Source organism: Bombus flavifrons, chromosome 7 (genome assembly GCF_040668555.2).
Source record: "Bombus flavifrons isolate JBK064 chromosome 7, iyBomFlav1_principal, whole genome shotgun sequence".
NCBI lineage: Eukaryota > Metazoa > Arthropoda > Insecta > Hymenoptera > Apidae > Bombus > Bombus flavifrons.
This window is the reverse complement of record NC_138448.1, coordinates 12419787-12432909: the sequence shown is the minus strand read 5'-3', so window position 1 is coordinate 12432909 and position 13123 is coordinate 12419787. Positions and strand designations below refer to the sequence as shown.

Sequence of the window (13123 nt, the reverse complement as noted above, 5' to 3'; positions counted from 1 at the left end):
GTTCTTTTCTTTTTCTTTCTTTTTTTTCATTTTTTTTTCATACAGAGAAAAGAACGATTTCGTTATAGTTGGAGCCGAATTCACGAGAGAACCGTTACACGTCGCCGGACAATTCCACGGGGGCGAATTAACGAGTGCCAGCTGATTCATACGTAGCCACGGAAGAATTAACGCTATTAACGAACGCCGCCAGCAGTCACGGCAGATGGCGAGGCCATGGCTAGAAAAGTACGATTAAACTGCGCGCCGTCGTGCACGCTGCCACCTTAATTAGTCCAGATTTTCCTTGGACTACGAAGAATACCGAAACCGCCCCGACCTTTCCTCTGTCCGACGACCTAATAAAATCCACGGCACGTTCATCCTCTTTCCGCGTAAGACTCTCCACACCGGGAACCAAGTTTTATTTTGCGGATCTGCTGAATTCGTCGAACCAATGAAAAGCGTAGATGAATCTTTGTCGTTGGCAGAACTTGCACACAGGTTAATATTCTCTCGTAGATAGCGAGTGAGAACCGTAGCTTCTATTTAAATCTGTCGTGAGTCACACAGTAGAATCCCTGTAATGACGATAGTAATAATATTCTGGTTAAAACAGCGCATTATTTCTAATGTGAATCAACCCCGTCATAAATCGAGAAGTACGGAAAAGTGATGATGTTACATACGCTATTTTTTAGAATTATCTTGGAATTTATGTAATGAAATTAAAAAATTACCCGAAAGTAGATTTGACGAGGTTAGTTTCTGAGAGGTTCATGTAACGAAATATTGATCAAAAAGGTGATATAAGGATGAGCATTTCTTATCCGTTAAAGAAATTCCACGAAGCTCAAAGGCTTTTCGTCTCATTTTGCACCGTCAGTCCAGGCGGACGAATCTATCAGATGCACTGTAAATGGAACAAAGGTCAAGTACCCCGGTGTTCCGGTTCTTTCTGATGGCCGCGGCGCAGTAAAACACGCGAGACTGATAATTGGCACCGATCTTACAGCCATGCAAATCACACGGGACTGATCCGCCTGGGAAACTGGATCAAACGTCGTGTTCTAGCACTGGTGGAACGCTATCTTATAATCAGAGAACGCTATGACCTCTGCCATGGAATCACAGAGAAACGGAACCGGTACTCATCGAGCGAAAAATAATTTAATTTTCACGAGATGATACATTTCCTGCTGAGGAATAGGAGAAGCTCGTCGAGTATTTTTCTTCGTTTTTATGCGGCGCCTTTGCCTTCCGTTTCCACGCGTAATCCTTTGCGAAAAAACGAGCAGCGAGTATAAAGAGCAAAGGCGCGAAACGGGGATCCGCGAACCCAATTTCCGTAACGTCGTGAGCAAACCCATTAAAAAACAACTCGACGACGGGCTCTATTCATCGGCGACGTTCCTGTCTGCACTGTTATTGAACCTTCGAACGAATCGCCAAAATTTCCGCTTGCGCGGCTTTATATCGCGGTTTATCGTTCCCCGGCGCGAGTTCATGGCGCACTTTGTACGTTTTGTAACTATGAAATTATGAATAAAATCTCGCGGAGAAATAAATGAAATACAGAGTACTCGATGATAACAGGGCATAATAATTTACCAACTATATAATAATATTAGCGAATTGACAAGTTACGAGAGGTTATAGACTTCTCTTTCAATTTTCGTCGAATAGAATAATCAGATTATTAGTAATTTAGGAACTATCATAAAGGCAACTATTATAGGTAGAAGAAAGTAAAACTTCACTAATAATACTTGTTTAAAATTGCGTAAGAGAGCTACAAGTAAGATACAGTCGAAGAAGACAAAGGAAACAACAAGACGTGGTAAGTCTATTTCCAATTTTCTATCATCCGTATAACTAACATGAAATAGTTAAAAAGAGAAATAATCCGATAAATTCGAAAATATAAGACTTTTGAAAATGGCTACGAACAATAAAGTTGTTGTATCGCTCCAAATTTAAGAGGTCGACGTACATCTTTGTGAAAGAACAAGACAAAGACCAAAGCTCCAACAAATCAACGCAGAATTTCTAATTACCAGGAAAACTAATCAGCCATTCGTTTCAGATATCGAGAGGGTTCGCCAATAAACTGACGCGTGATCCCTGAGCCGGAGCATGTTGAAATCGGCCGCGTGCCGGCAGATTCTACGCGGAAAATCCTATTTCGACGGCGCGGCGATTCCCGATGAACGAACGCGAGCAATTTCATCAGGCTCGTGTCTCGGCTGGGTACGCGTATACGTGTCGGCCGTAGCGCGTTAGTCCGACATTGTTCAGGCAGAAATGCACAGCTTCGTGTAAACACACGTGCGATGTATGCACACGCGTCTACAGGCCAGCTATTACTTATTACCAAGCCAGGTCAAGATATTAATCACAGTTATCCTTGGGAAGTCAGCGCTCCGTGTCTGAACGTTTTGCATAAAGCGAAACGAAACACACCGGAACGGATGTTTAAGGAAGGTGAAATGGAAACAGGAATTCGTTCAGCTTTAGAGAATTATGCGCGTTTATCGCGAATGTAGGAGAAAATTGGACTCGGAGAAAGTTTTGCTGGAACACGAATGAAATTATTTTTTTCAGTCGTTCTAATTTCTCATACGAGTCACTGTTTCAAATAAACAGGCGCATGAAAATATTCGAATACTCGTAGAAACTTTTTACGAATATATTACGTATGTCATATGAAACATACAAGTTTTATAGGCGTATAAATTTTCCATGTTAAATGTCCTTGTAAATTGAATAATATTCAACAACGCTTTGTAAATTTTCTTGTTCTTATAAGTAGACTAAATATCATCAATAAAATACGTGAATATTCCAACGATACGGAATGTGATATCTGTTTAACGTCGCGTTTCAACTATTTTAGAGTTCAAAGATGATCGTTGTCGGAGATAAAAAGCATTCATCCTGGACACATTACGCTTCATCTCGCGGTCGTACATATCTCCGGAAGCATTCACCCGGCAGTAGATGTACTTGCGAGCACGCGGAAATTAAAGCGCGTAAAAACGTGTACGAGCGTGGAGAGGTGAAAAAGCGGCTCATGGTTCATTTGCGACGACGAGGAGATGAGTTGACGTGCGACATTACAGTCTCGTAACCGCATTGTAATTCCAACAATTCGCGTCGCGATTGCAACCCGGCTCGCTATATTATTCCGTCTCCGGAAAGATTCTGCTGCTTTTAGGATTGTTATCGTGTAAATTGCGTCCTGCGCACCAGTAAAACCCACGAAAATAACCCACTATGCGTCGAATGTAGTTTGTCAATCGTCAGCAAATTTCCTTGCCAGATAAAAATTCGCTGTTGAAACTTGGAACGCGGACGATCGTGTGGAACAAATAGTTGGATACTGACCGAATATTCTCGCCAGGGTAAAAAGTATTCGTGAGACGCGGCGCTGAACGAAAGGGCAAGTCGAGGACCGATAGAAGCAACGCTAAGTAAAAGCAAGAGGCTGCGCGCTACATGCATATGCAAATTCGCGTGACGTCGAGGATAACCGTCTTGGTTTCCTCCTGGCCGGGGGACCCGGATCGAGACCATAGCCGTCGATTAAATATTTACACGGAACGGTCGACCAAGTACATAAGTACCAGCCCAGAGCGCGATCGAGATTAATTTTGAACGTGTTTGCCAAGACCGAGACAAGCTGGCAAATAAACCGATTAACTGTTTATCGAAACTTAGCTTTTCACGGGGCTAATGCAGCCGGAAGACTATTAACGGTTTGAAAGGGACGAGACCGTTCATATACACGGAAGCTCCAAGTTTCCCCTCAAATAGTGACAAACTGGAGTAACTAATCGATACTGAAACGGCGTTCAAGCAAACTATCATTGGTAACGTTAGATGCGGCTTTGTCATTAATAAGCTACGTTATTAACAAGCGCGACGAAATTAATATTCTCTTTCTTAACGTTTTCTTTAGCAGAACAAAATCTATCCGCGTGGTGCGAACAACTATCGATAAATCGACAGGTGTTTCCGGTAGCGATCCAATCTAGTGACAAACTGGTCATTAGAAAATTCACAGGGCAAATCGATGCCGGATTTACAGCGACCGCTCGTTTCGTAGTGAACGGATGGTAACAATCCGCGCAGAAAGCGAATTTAAACGGGCTCTGTCGCATCGGTTACAAATAATACAGAGACCGACTACGGTTGCGCCGTAGACAAACGCGTTCAGTGGCAATTACACGTAACCAATTATGCGCGCTGCGTTCCAGTTATTTAACACGACTCATGCACACGCCTGGCGAACCCTATTGCGTTTAATTGCATCGCATCTTCGAAACTGTATCGTGTTTGCACCGGCCGCTTTTAGGCGAAACGGATTTATACGCGGATCGAGCGAAACGAATTTCCAGCGAAGTGAAATGTTCGAAACTCTGACTTTACCGTGCAACTTTCAGCTTCTAGAAATTGAATCGAAACTCGACGCTCTTTCACAAATCCCATTGTTACTCGGATTCATAAATAGAGCGGACCGGCAACTGAAAAACAGAAACGAGACGCGTACCAAACAGAGAAACCAATCATTATCTTCTGCTCTATGAAAAGCTTCTCTGAGATTTACGAACCAGCTAATTAATAGACACGATCGGAAACGTGGTTTATTTTCCTCGTTTCTCTTCGCTTTTTTCTCTTCTTTTTTTTTTTTTTTGCCACATAAAACAGACATGAACGTCGTTTCATGGAACATGAATAGCTGACATATTCGACGACGTACATTCCATGACTATACATGCGTGCCACAGACACACGCGTGCGTGGGCGGCTGATCACGGTAGAACAGGGTCACCAAAATGTAGAACTGGTCTTCCAACGATCAACCCTATTTTCCAGATTCTGAGTGCATGCATATACGCTCCCTTTGATGTAATTCGACACCCACAGGCAGAGCGCGCTAAACTGTGTGCGCACAGGCACGCTGATGAATTTGCGTTGCTTTCTAATGGCTTCACCGATTAATGAACAACGGCGAAATGCGTGCTAGCGAGCAGCAAGCGCCAGGTGAGCACGCGTGTTAACGTGTGTGCGACGAATCAGCAAATTGCTTTTCGAAATTTCGAGCTAATGTATATAGCTCGCAAATGGATATTACATAGACGAAACCAAGCTACAATACGATATTTGGAATATTTGGTAAAGAAAGCGGAGTACGATCGATGGAAAGTGTTGGCAAAATTTTGTACCTGTTACATTTTCTTTTCTTCTATTATGTTACATAAGGAGAAGGCTTTTAGACACGAAACAGCTATTTTAATTCTCTTTTTCATTTTTAGTTGGCATAGATATACAGGCTGCTTAACCACAAATCCATTACTGTGCCCCCGCGCGCTTCAACTCTTTTACTATATTTTTTTAAATTAAGCTTTAAATAACTTATATTTGTATAACATTTTTTGCTTGTTTATACCCATAGAGTAAACTGACAGAATCTGTTAAATCCTGGGATATCTTGTATGTGTGACGTGTACTTCATTCGTTCTGTTACTTTACATCCTATGTTTTATACTGCTGTATTTTTGTTTCATCCGACACTATTACCCTTCGCAATACTCTGTTATCGATAAATATAGAGCAAGTCTAGCAGAAGTTTTAAAAATGCGTCTAGACGAGTGGCTAAATTAGAATAGCGGATGTAAGCGCGACTTTTCTGAAGGGAGAAGTGTATTTTTAAAACGAGTGGACAGGATGCTGAGAGTTTTTAAATAGAAAGCAACGTAGAAGCATTGGAGTTTCGAAGTTTCGAAGGAGTATAGCCTGTATTGCATTCGATCGAAAGTACAAGGTTTTTTTTTTAAAAAAAGATTTTTATTACTCCTGATTCTAGAACGAGTGAAAGATTTTAAGACCGAAAGTTTCCTTTGAAAAATCCGCTTTACCGCATATTGCATTCTCGTTGGATAGATAATATTGAAAGCCAATTGCTCGCTTTTGCGTCCAATAAAGGGTATTCTTTAAAAAGAAATACTTACAATCGTCCGATAACATGGGTTAGATGGAATCGATGGACGGAAATTAAAGTCCAGAACGGGCCGATAAAAACGATACACGGCCAACGGAACGGGACAACCGCGTCCATTATTCAACCTTTTTCATGCGCTTTTATATCTGCATAACTCTCTAGTCTCCGTCTTCCTATTGTCCATCTATTAAAACGTTAATAAACGCTGCAAAAGACCTTTTAGAAACGATCAAATTTCGATGAATCATAAACGTACTTAACTTTATAAATCTTACATAAAACAACTGATATGGATTTCAATCTCGATAAAAAGGATCTAACGATAATGCGTATCGTACAAGGAAAATATATTCAAGGAAATAAACGAAAGACGAAATACATACTGTGAGACACGATTTCGTTGCAAAGTTTCGGAGAAAATTCCACACGATTTACGCCAAAGGGAATAAACATCAACGTTTAGCGAGATCCGGTAACGCGAACACATCGTCGGACCATTTGCTAACAACACGTACTTCGCACGCGTTACGTTCTCTACCGTCTCCTACACGTCGTTTTTCATTTTATTCTAATTTTTATCGATGATTTTGTCAAAAGGAAATTACTCAGAAATTTTAACCAACCGTCGATGCCACGTGCACCATCAAAGAATCGGTTGTTTTACGAGACGTTCGACACGTAACGTCGATATCTCGTAAAGAGTTTTGCCATGTCGCCGTCCCTTCGGGTATTTGTCCGAATATCGGTGACTTCTTTTTAACAACTTCACAGCTCGCTACGTAGCGTAATTATAATTCAATGGTTTATCGTAATCGATGAATAAATTAGACGAAAGATCGTGAATATTGAAATTTGGTGATTGTCGAGTTTAATGGCCGAATCGTTCTTTATGGAATTAAAGACGAAGACAAAAGAATGGAATGGAGATTTTTGAAAGGTAACGGAGAAAGGAAAATGGTTTTCGCGGATCCACGAGGCTTGTGTCCCGAATGCTCGATGATGCAATCATCGTAACTCGACAGAGACGCGCGGAAACGTTTCTATCGTGGCTTTCGAGTTTAATGGCCGAATCGTTTCCTGCAGGATCGCGCGATTAGTCCGCTCCATTAGAGCGTCAGCGATTAACGCTGCGCTGCCGACGATAGAAAATCGTGGTCGAACGGTAGGAATCGTTCTTCGCATGGATCCGGATCGACGACGTAGTTTTCCACGCCCGGGGAGAAAAAAAACGCAGTCACGCGGCAGCTTCTTCAGCCTCGTCGTAAAAGTGGATCACCCGCGATTTCGTTACTCGCTTACACATCGTCAATGAAGACCGATCAGATTTTAGCGATTTTACAACAACCGGACTTAATGTCGTTTCTAATAGAAAAATTCAATTATTTCGATTACTACGATTAACAGTGTGTCGATTTAAAGCTCCATAATTCACGCAACTAATAATTCCAACGTCAAATCAAAACGAGCTCGCATTGGCTACGAATTCAAATACGAATTTCACGTTCCAATTTTAATAGTAATATTGCTGCGACCGGATCGATCACATTTTATCGAACCAATGGATCCGTTACATTATTTCGAATAATAATAAGAATCTTACTTTGAAACAAGGATACTGGAATAGCCGGACGTTTAAAATTTTATTCGAACGAATGATCATCTCTCGCCGTTTTAAGGAATGTTTTACCCTTTCAATGGTTAATTACTTCCTATAGATATTCTTGGAAACGAAAGCCGAGTCATTTGTCCTAACGATAACGACTCGTGGAAAAATGTAAAAGCTATCTGTCGAAGGATGAGAAAATTATCTTGCGTTACATGTTTCCGCTAACGACAGTCGTTGTTTCAGAAACAAACTACGTTCGACGAATTGTTCGTGACTGGTGAATCAAAAAACCGTCTCGATAACGGTCACCATAATTTGGAACTTCTCCGAAACTGTCGGGATCGCTTTCACTTTGCTGCCCAACGCGTAACGGATCGCCCATTACGTTCGTTTCTCATTGCTAACGGTAGATTTTTCGATCGTTCGAAATCTGGATCGAGATGACAACGCGACACGACGAATGGATACGAGAAGGTTGAAAAGTGAAATTACGCAGAAAGAGGAAACGAAGAGTCGATACGATACTCGAGAGTGGAGGAGAGTTAATTTTTTATGCATTCCTCCGACGCAATTGTACTTTCCTTTCTTTTTTACCTTTTTCTTCCGTGAAATTGCATGACCTGAATTTCGATCAAGAGGAAGAAAAAAACAAATAGCGTTTATTGAAAAAATAATCGGAAATCTCACGACACAGATGTAGATGAATTTGGATTTATATGGACGATGGTTTAATAACGTGGCGATATTTTATCAGAAGAAAGAACGTTAATACATCTACGGTGCAGTCGCAACGCACCGCATTCCAGGTCGAACGAAACCAGAAAATTACAGGACTATAAATCAGAAAATGTTGCGGTATATGAAATGCCGTTCGTCGATACACGAGACCGTTTTAATATCGCACTGAAAAATATGATTATGATTATTGACCTCCTTCCTTTCATTTTGTTGCGATAATAAAAATGAAAGAGTACAAAATAACCGAGGAATGAATAAGTTTGAAATAAAAGATCAAATAATATTTCTAAATAGTTAAAGCAAAGGTCGTTGAAACACGAATCACGGAAAAATTCGGTGAACATCCGCGTTAATTTCACGAGATATTGGACGCAAATAACTCGGGCACAACAAATTCCAAAATTTTTCATGTACCAAACGCATCCTATTACGAAATATTCGAGTCGATCAAAATTTTCATTCAAATTTGTTCGTAAAAATGAATTTACATCAGCTTCCAACCTATCCGGAGCTATAATTAAAACAGCTATAAAATGTAAAAATTACATTTCTACTAACGTATCTTCCACTTTCTTTCGTTATTACGATTCAAATAATTAATTTTTAAACACCATGACAGACATACGTGGCGTTACGCGAGTCAAAAATAAGTTCGCGCAAGTTTTCTGTGCTTTATTCACCAGTTGCTTGCAAGTTGAATACACTACTACCGGGGACGCGTGCACGTGCCACGCTCGCTGGGTCCATTCACGAGGCCGTAAACACATCAGTCAATCTTTCAAGCCTGGAGTCGCACTAATGCATGCAGGGTAAACGGTCTTTACAAGAGCTAATGCAAATTTTCCGATACCGTCTCGTTGAATTGCGTTCTCGAACATCTATGTGTGTACGTATGATATACAAACATACGTATTCAAAAGCTTTTCTATGAAAATACGAAGGTTTAAAATACAGAAATATGCAGGAAATTTTCCAGCAAACTTCGTTCTATTAATGTGGAAATTAAGAATTTGTAATTACGAAGGGAAAATTTGAAACAGAAATTTATTATGCGCCAAATTTGAAATGCAAAATAAATTTAAACAGTATTAAGGTTTTATAGTGCTAACACGCCTTTAAAATGCACGGAAGAAAAAAATTTGCCACGTTGTTTGACGTATAAAATTCTTTCTATAGCAATGCACGAGCTATAATTTGCCACGTCTCTTTTCAAGTATCGCACCTAATGGTTCGCGGAAATCATCGGCTCGTGAAGCAAGGCTTCGCGATTTATTCACCGCGTAAGATAAATATCTGTTACCAGAGCGGCTGAATAGCATCGAGAATCACTTTCACTCTCTTTTCCGCGACTCGCACGGGTTACTCGCTGCATTGCCTCTAATTAACGTGTTTACGAAAAGGAGTAATAAGAACAGGCTGGGAGCGAGTTACAAAATCGTGGAAAATCGCGGTTTTCGAATGATGAATATGCCTTGATGTAGCAAAGCAATTTAAAGTGCAGTAGACAGAAGTTAATTTTCGTCCCTAAAAGAGAACTTAGAGGAGTTTCAGGATCAAAGGATACTAAACTTTCTGTCATTTGTAATTAATATCACGTTGAGTTTCTTTGATATTATCCTATTACGAGTTTGAGAGATCTTGTTAACAATAGAAATTCATAATAATATGTAATATACATAAAGTAATTACTATGTTCATAACTATTACACTGTAACATCGCTGTACGAAAAAATTAATCGAAAATAAAGAATAAAAGGTTTTTTAAATAAGACTCCGTTTTTAAGAAGATAATTTTAAAAATGTATCAGTACGTGTGTAATCAACTGGGATATTGATATGCTGAATAGCTCGTACTATTAAGAAATTGGAATTGGTAGGTAACAAAATCCAACGTTAATTATACTTAGAACTATAAATATGAATAGAAAGAAAGAAGAAACAAGCTAGAGTACAATTTTACAATAGTACAATTTACGGAACATTCTGTATATACTAAATACATATATGCATACAATATCAAATAAAGTATGTCATGAAACTTAAACATGTGTATATATTTATTTTGTATGTTGATTACATACATAATCACATACAAAATTTGCGAATGTGAATGTTAAATTGCAAAACGGTGTATGTTCGAATCGGCAAGATACTGGAACAGATTATTGGTATTGTTTCTAAAGCCGTACGAACGATTGTATGTTACTAATAAAGGCGTAACAAGCGGCAAAATCCGGCTGCAAACGCCGTCGTTACTTGCCGCGTGTTAACCATTTGATATACTTCGCGTTACATTCCCCGAGAACTCTAATTCCCAACCTCCGCATGACACGTAAACGGGTCACATGATAACCGTTCCAGATTCAAATGCAAGATCGATTCAAATGACACCACGAAAGATAACTTTCGTATTATATCACGAAGAAAATTGAGACAACGTTACGAATGCTCACATCTTCTACATTCAACGTTCCACGTTTCACGGCTCGACGAACACGACGACAAAGCATTTGGACGGAGAATCGTATTTTCGTCGTCGCAGAATCGCTTCCGATTCCATTATTAAAATATCGCGATCCACCGCGCGAAAATAAAAAGATATTATGAAACAGAGTTCAACATCTCATAAATATAGTATATACAGTGGCTACAAAAAGTATTTGTACGTATTGCTGTTTTTCAATGGATCGTTTATCAGTATCCACATTACTTTTTCATAACATTAATTCTATGTAGTCGTATCAGAGTACTACCAAATGATACGAATCTTAATATAACTTTGGGCTTAACATGCATAAATGCTGTAATAAATATAACAGTATACAAACTGAACATATTATTACATACTATTACAAAACTGCATCTTTAAAACATAAATAATAATATACATAGACATAAACATAAACATAAACATTGTTAGGCTGTGAACTATGCGAATTTCTGATACTCGATGTTTGTAAATAACAGAGCCTCCCTCGAGTATGACACGACTTCTTTCCTTGATACATCACAAATCACAGAAATTCGACAAGCGTGTGCTTACAATGAAAGGGGAGCGTGGCTTTCGCGTGGGGCTGCGCTCCGATCGTCGAACGTCGCGCACATGGCGGCCAAGATCACGCAACCGGAATTACGCTCATGACAAAAGACAATTCATTGACATACCTTGGTATCTCGCGACGTGTGGTAGTAATAAACAAAGGCGAACATCCACGCGCATGACAGCAGCAACACAATTTTCACATTTCGCCGCATCTCTGGTTGTGTATCTTGTTCAATCTCGCCCCTCGTCCTCGTCTACGGTCGGTGATCTCGTACCACCTCGTATGTCCACGTTTCACGCGCGGTGTTTCGTTCGGAAAAAACGGACCACGCACACCCGCCGCCGAGTACGCACCGCAACACCGTGGACAAACACCACTAACGCGAACGAACCGGCAGCCGAAGCCATACTGTCCGGCTTCGACGAGAACGGCGGCTATGCGGTCACTGCGAACGCGCCGAAGCTTCCCAATCCCCACGCCAGGCGGCGCCTCAAGCGCAGTTTGTAGGCTATGACGCCCACTGGCCTCCTTAGCGCGAAATTTCGAATCTCACAGTGTGGCCCGCCGAATTCTTATATCGGTTTCATGCTGACCTCTCTATGCAATGCGACGCAACTGCTCACGGATCTTTTCGTATATACTGATTCACGAAAGTATTCCAATATTTATAGATATTTTTCATGAATATATTATGTGTATTATAGGAAATACCTTGAGCAATATTATAGAGCACTGCTACATGATTATATTAATAAAGTATGAAACTAATCTGAAAATATACGTAAAAATTAAGATATTCATTGGAGGATATATATATATGTAGAGATCACAAAAATGTTTAAGCAGTAAATTATCTATTATATTAATAAGTCTTAATATTCAGTGGAAACATATTTAACACTTATGAGTAATTATGCCGTATACTAATTTTTTATGAATATATATGTGTAATAAATATTTTGCAATTTCCATATACATTTCCGGATTAGTTTTAAATTTTATCGCTATAATCATGACAGTTATGTCTCGTTACATGTATTAATATTATACATATAATCACATGCGATATGTACATAAAAGTATTTTATAGTAAATGCTGGAATATTTATATGCGAGTGTATACGCAAATCGTATCGCATAATGAAAGAATTTAACGGTCGTATCTCGGGAAAAGCAAGTTCGCATAAAGGTTTTCTAGACCTTCAACTATAATTCCTTCGTTTATTCTGAAAACTTTTCTATGCATGCTTTGGTTATTTTGATTTCATGGTGAATCATGTAAATGTGAGGAAATACGCAATACGGTCCTTGAGCAACTGCGTTATCAAAGCTTATTTTTGTATATTTTCGGATCGTCTTGCTTAAATCGCGGAAACGTATTTTTACAGATCCAAATTAAAATCTAATCCAAATTTCAAGCACATTGATAGAAGCCAAAAGCAGCCTACTCACCGATCATCGAAATCACTGTGCTCACAGCTTCCTTCTCTTTTCATGTATGTCAAAGAAATGGAAAATTAAACTAGAAGATTGGCACGTGATGGAAAATTATGTTGCATGGTCGATGTTTGATTTTCATATTCCGGTGAACGTGTTACTAAACTTTTAATTGGCACAAATTTGTTGGTGAAATTAAATATCATCATTAATTTTCAATATTATACAAGTTCTTACACCTATACAGCAATCCTCTCATGATGTTTATTAATGCTGTATATTTTTATTAAATAATTGTATAAATAATATTTCATC

The 13123-nt window shown here is 39.4% G+C and overlaps 1 protein-coding gene across 1 annotated transcript in view; it reads right to left on the bottom strand.

The window, feature by feature from the left end:
- The window catches only part of Pgant2 (polypeptide N-acetylgalactosaminyltransferase 2), a 200193-nt gene extending 188400 nt beyond the window's left edge, over positions 1-11793 (bottom strand). The window contains exon 1 of the mRNA XM_069116479.1: positions 11493-11793. Coding sequence (XP_068972580.1) covers positions 11493-11582 — 90 coding nt within the window. The 5' untranslated portion in view covers positions 11583-11793. The remainder of the gene's footprint in view (positions 1-11492) is intronic.
- Positions 11794-13123: the final 1330 nt, after the last annotated feature.